At 46.2% G+C, this 5000-nt stretch overlaps 1 protein-coding gene across 1 annotated transcript in view; it reads right to left on the reverse strand.

The window, feature by feature from the left end:
* LOC125949136 (high-affinity choline transporter 1) overlaps nt 1–5000 on the reverse strand; it is a 14826-nt gene that overhangs the window by 8411 nt on the left and 1415 nt on the right. Inside the window, exon 2 of the mRNA XM_049675887.1 lies at nt 359–968. Within this exon, the coding sequence (XP_049531844.1) occupies nt 359–524 (166 nt within the window). The 5' untranslated portion in view covers nt 525–968. The remainder of the gene's footprint in view (nt 1–358; nt 969–5000) is intronic.

Consider the following 5000-nt stretch of genomic DNA (forward strand, 5'->3'; position numbering starts at 1 on the left):
TGATTGATTGAAATGTGTTTGATACCATGGTCCCCTTTTTCATTTGCAGAATACATCAACCTGAGAATAATGCTTCCTGTCGCAATCCTTCAGTGACCTTGAACCTGCTGTAAAAATCACTCTCTTTTGTGTAAATGGCATCGATCCGATGTAATACACCTAAGCCTTACCGGATCACTCTCTCGCCTGCCACCTAGCAACTCCGGAGTGATTTATTGAGTGCGAATTCACGAAAAATCCAATGAACACCTCGCGACCTAACCAATTGGACTTGTATCGGGCCAAGAACCACGACAAACGATGTGAAGAAAACCGGGCAAAAGATATCAAATAGCAATCAAGCATAACGGCTACCTACCGGTCATGGTGAATATGCCAACGAACAGCCCAATCGAACGGCCGGCAAGCATCACTTCTTCCTCCGAATCATTTCCGGCTTCCTTTTTCCGCCCGGCCCATATGCCGACCGCAAGGATCAAAATGTAGAACAGCACAATGCTGACAACGCCGGCAATATTAATCATCTTGACGCTCTTCTAGTGACCGTTTCTGTACGTGTGTGTGTGTGTATGGGACTACGGGTTCCAAAGGCTGGTTGCTGCCACTGGGCTGCTTTTTATAGTTGGTAGATACCCGATTACCAGACCGTTCGCTCGTCCGTTACTGTCCGTTTATCAACTTAATCGCACACACGTGCTTCAAGAAGTTCTTTCGCTGGGGTCCGAAGACGGGGTCTTGTCAGATTGCTGGAGCGACGGAAAGCATGTGGGTGTCGCAGAACGCTCGACTCGGAGCAGATGAGGGACGTCCTTGGCGTGCTTGTGCGAGGTTCTATTCTTAGAGAGGACGTCTTATTTCCAAAGAACGATCAGCTGCGGGACGCTTTCTTATCAGTTCTCTTCTCTGTATTGTTTCGATGGTGGGTTCGTTGAGTTGAGTAAAAATGGTTGAGCACAAGCTACAGGGATCTGTAAGTATACGAAAAAACCAATATCTTTGTTAATATAATGATCTACAACATTTATTCTATATAACTTAATAGAATTACTTATGTTACATGTGACTTTTGCAATCATCTCACAATTCTTGTTATTAGTGTGATCAAGGCATCGAATATCCTTTTTCAATGTCAATGATAATCCACAAGATCGATATTTAAATCAAACGAAAGCCCACGGCGCACAGATCATCTCTCATTTATGGCACGTAATTGAAAACCAGTTTTACGCTCCGGGGGGCATGATTTTTCCCGCATCAGTTCACCGTACATCGGGCGAACGCTACTGCCGTGCTTGCCTTACCACAAAGTACGAACGCATAAAAGTACGAACCAATCGTTGCTGCCATCAATCAATATTCGTTAAATATTCAATAATTCGCTTTTTACCGTAGTAAACGGGACCGTTGATCCGAGGAGGCCTTAACTTTGCGCTGGCAGAGTGCCTGGCCAACGCCGGTTTGGCCATTTCTTTGCAAATATCCAAGCACCCATTGCTGCATATCAGCAAAGCAACTTATCCCTTTAATTGGCCGTTTATGCAAAATGTGAACGTCAACATGATTCTCTTTTTCGCATAACTTTTGATCAAACAACGTTAATCGTTTAAAGCAAATGTTCCAAAAGATTACTACTTATTTAATTAGATCATTTGCGCTGATTTAATAAGGAACAAAGCATCGAAGCCTCCATTGAGGGGTGCTAAGGAACTCTCTTCGGGCAGCACAGTTGCATCACGCGGCATTCTAGGTTCTATCGGCGGCTTACGGATGGATCCAGATTTTATTGATTTTGTACTTGCGTCGGTGTGCCCGCATACGTCACCGTGCCCTGTAGTTCGAGCAGCCGAAAAATCCGCTTCCCAGCGCTTCTTTAGCCTTTAGCAGCAGCTTTTGGGGTGCGCCGTTGCTCGGTTCGGAGTGGTATTTTTGGTTATGGTTCGTGTTTTGTGGTCCCAAGACGACATGTTTATGCGTTGTATTTGATTTATGGCACTTTTGCATCGGTCACGTTGCCGATTTGCTTCACTCTCGAACAATGAAACTGAACGCATCAGGGAAATATGGATGAAATAGATTTAACTAATCGAACTGAAGAGTTATTAACGTTTAGCTCATTGCTACAAGTATAATCTAGAGCCAACAAACTGCCACCGGTGTTGCAATGTACTTCTCCAGGGAAGCTAGCAGCCTCATGCAGCTATCAACATATCCATTGCAGTGCAATTGAATCGTACAGGTTTATTGAAAGCGCGCCAAACTCACTCAATTGTCGGTACACCTTGGTTTCGGGGCTCTTCCAATCAAATTACCGGTTTGACAGTGTGCCAACCTTCTACAATCACACCTACGCCTACACAGATAAGCCTTATGGTTCTCCAATTCCCGAACCAATCGTTGAGATTTGTTTATAAAACAACTGTTTCCAAATAGCCAACCATTGTTAAATTGTAAACTTTAGAGAATGCGTTCCACCAACACATCTAAAGCATATTAGGGTACATTGACCCTAAATCGATTTGATATCTTGTTAACATATGAAAACAATGAACAAATACATTGTTTTTTGAATGACAACATAATAAGATGCACAAGCATTATCCTTTATAAACAGAACAAGCCTCCGGGCAACGTTTCGATATCTATCAGCAGCAGCGAAGCAGGAGATTGTGATTTGAAATTCAAATCAACCAATCTTATTAGACAAGCTAATGAGCACTCCAGAGCGCGGGATATGACACTCCAGCAACACATCATCGTCGTCGTGTCGTTTAGCGCAGAAAAAGTGACAACCCCGAGCCAAGCTGGCTACGTGAATAAAACATAACATTTCGCTTCCGCTAGCCGTGAATAGCAGCAATTTAGTCATCAACGCGCCCGCGGACCCAACGGTCTCCGGAGCTGAAGCACACTTTAGAAAACCAAAAAGAGCTACGGCGTAAGCTGTACACGCTCATTGCCGCCGATGGCCATTGGTCCGAAGCGTGCCAACAATTGAGGCGCAATAGAAACCCTCACGAGATTGAGGCTTCAAAACTGGACCCGACGTGTAGACGGCACGACCTGGGTGGTGTTCAACTAATTTTTCCTCGTAATCGCGTTCTCTTTGGGCTAGAACTACAAGTGGAAATGGATGCCCAGAAGACGTACTGTGCACGAGCACGAGGGACATACATTATAGATTTAATCGAATATGTTGCTATCAGTGACCTATCTATCGAAACGAAACTATAGATTGCCAGCAGCAACAGCAACAGAAGGTGACAGACACTTAATATTATAAGTAATCGAAAGCAACGAGAGTACTTTCTTTGCCTGCCATTGACGCTGGCTGATATGGCTCGTTGGTTGCGCATGAATTTACCATAAGCAGGTTGATTAGCGCAAGGCTAATCAAATTATTTAAAGCGCATCAATCAAGCACGCAATACGTTCGCAAAGATATGTTTCAATTTTACCCTTCTAGCCACGCAACGATGGACCGCCGCCAACCAAAAAGCTCTCCGAAAAAACACAAAACACTAGGCGTCTCCATCAGGGCACGCGGTCATCCATCCGTACCGATGGCGCCGTGATTTCGAGGGTTACGGTTAGCGAGCGATTGAATTAACCAAGAAAACGAAAACTAATCGATTTATAACGGATCCAGAACGGATCACGGTCCACCGAAAACCACCAGAAAAAGGATGGTCCAGCGTAGCGAAACGCACAACGCACAACGCCAGTGCCGGTTGCGCGTGGCCGTGCGCGTGTATGTGTGTGTGTGTGTGAGGCTCTATTTACTTCATTATACCTCGCTTACTCGCGGTCAACGAATGGTCAGCCAATAATTAGATTTTATGGGCCACTATTTATAGGTGCTTCCACCGATGGGTGCGTTTGGCTGGCGTAGCATGCTATGCCAGCGTCCTAGAAACACCCGCGGTGCGATGGTGACATCCGCGGTTTGTCGATACAAACAAAAACACACAACAATATTAGGAATTCCTGCTCGTGGTTGGTGGCGAATGGTGGAGAGAGGGAGATACGGCAGTGAGTGAATGAGAGAGAGAGAGAATACCAATATGGTGAATGGACGAATGGGAGATGTACGAATGAACGCCAGAAAGAGCTGACGGACGGTTGGACAGCCCTTCGGAACGCCGAAAGCTCGGAGAGCGCGGATTGATGGCGTTTGATCGTACATCGTCTAGGGCCGGTTACTGGTGTGCGTGCCGACGTTTGCTAGAGCATAGGAGGTGATGAGAGCAGCCAGAACGACGGTGAGGACGGTCAGTAAAAAGCTCCCGAGGAATCCAGCACACACACACACCAATACGCGAGAACTCTCGCACATGGAAAATGATCACATGGGTCCCAGTGGGGGGAAAATGGCTCATCAGTGATAAAGAAAAAGCGGGAGAGAGAGAGAGAGAGCACACGAATTCTAACATACGTAAATGTACGCGCATGTGTGTATGTAGAGGTGAGTGAGTATAAAAATGGCCGAATTCGTGCACGTCCGAACCACGACCATGCTCCACGATGCTAGCAGTCGAGCACGAAAGAAGGCGGTTGATTGGTACAACAATCGATAAAGCAAACACATAAACGCCTACAGTCCAATGCATTGGTGGAACGGTACGGCCAACAACCACCGACGACGAGCGCAATTTTCTCACAGTGACATAGTCAGGGTAGGTGGCCCCCGCGGGGAGGAGAGAGGGGGACCAAAACTCATTCCCAGTGGTCCCAAAATTGAAACTCGTTGGCCTCCCGTTGGCCTTCAGTGCGTCGGTTTTGCTGCTTACCCGGAGACGAATGAAGGAAGTAGACAAACAGAAGCGTCTCAGTACGTGTGTTGTTGCGACTCGTTTCCCCGGATGAATAGGGAATGCCTAATGCTGTGTAGGAATCACGAATCATCCTTCAGTTGACAAAGGGGGGTTTCGGCAGATGCGGGATAATTATGTAAATAGAGCGCTCGCATACTATGACTTGCGGGAACGTTTTAATTCAAACGT

Source organism: Anopheles darlingi, chromosome 2 (assembly GCF_943734745.1).
Source record: "Anopheles darlingi chromosome 2, idAnoDarlMG_H_01, whole genome shotgun sequence".
NCBI lineage: Eukaryota > Metazoa > Arthropoda > Insecta > Diptera > Culicidae > Anopheles > Anopheles darlingi.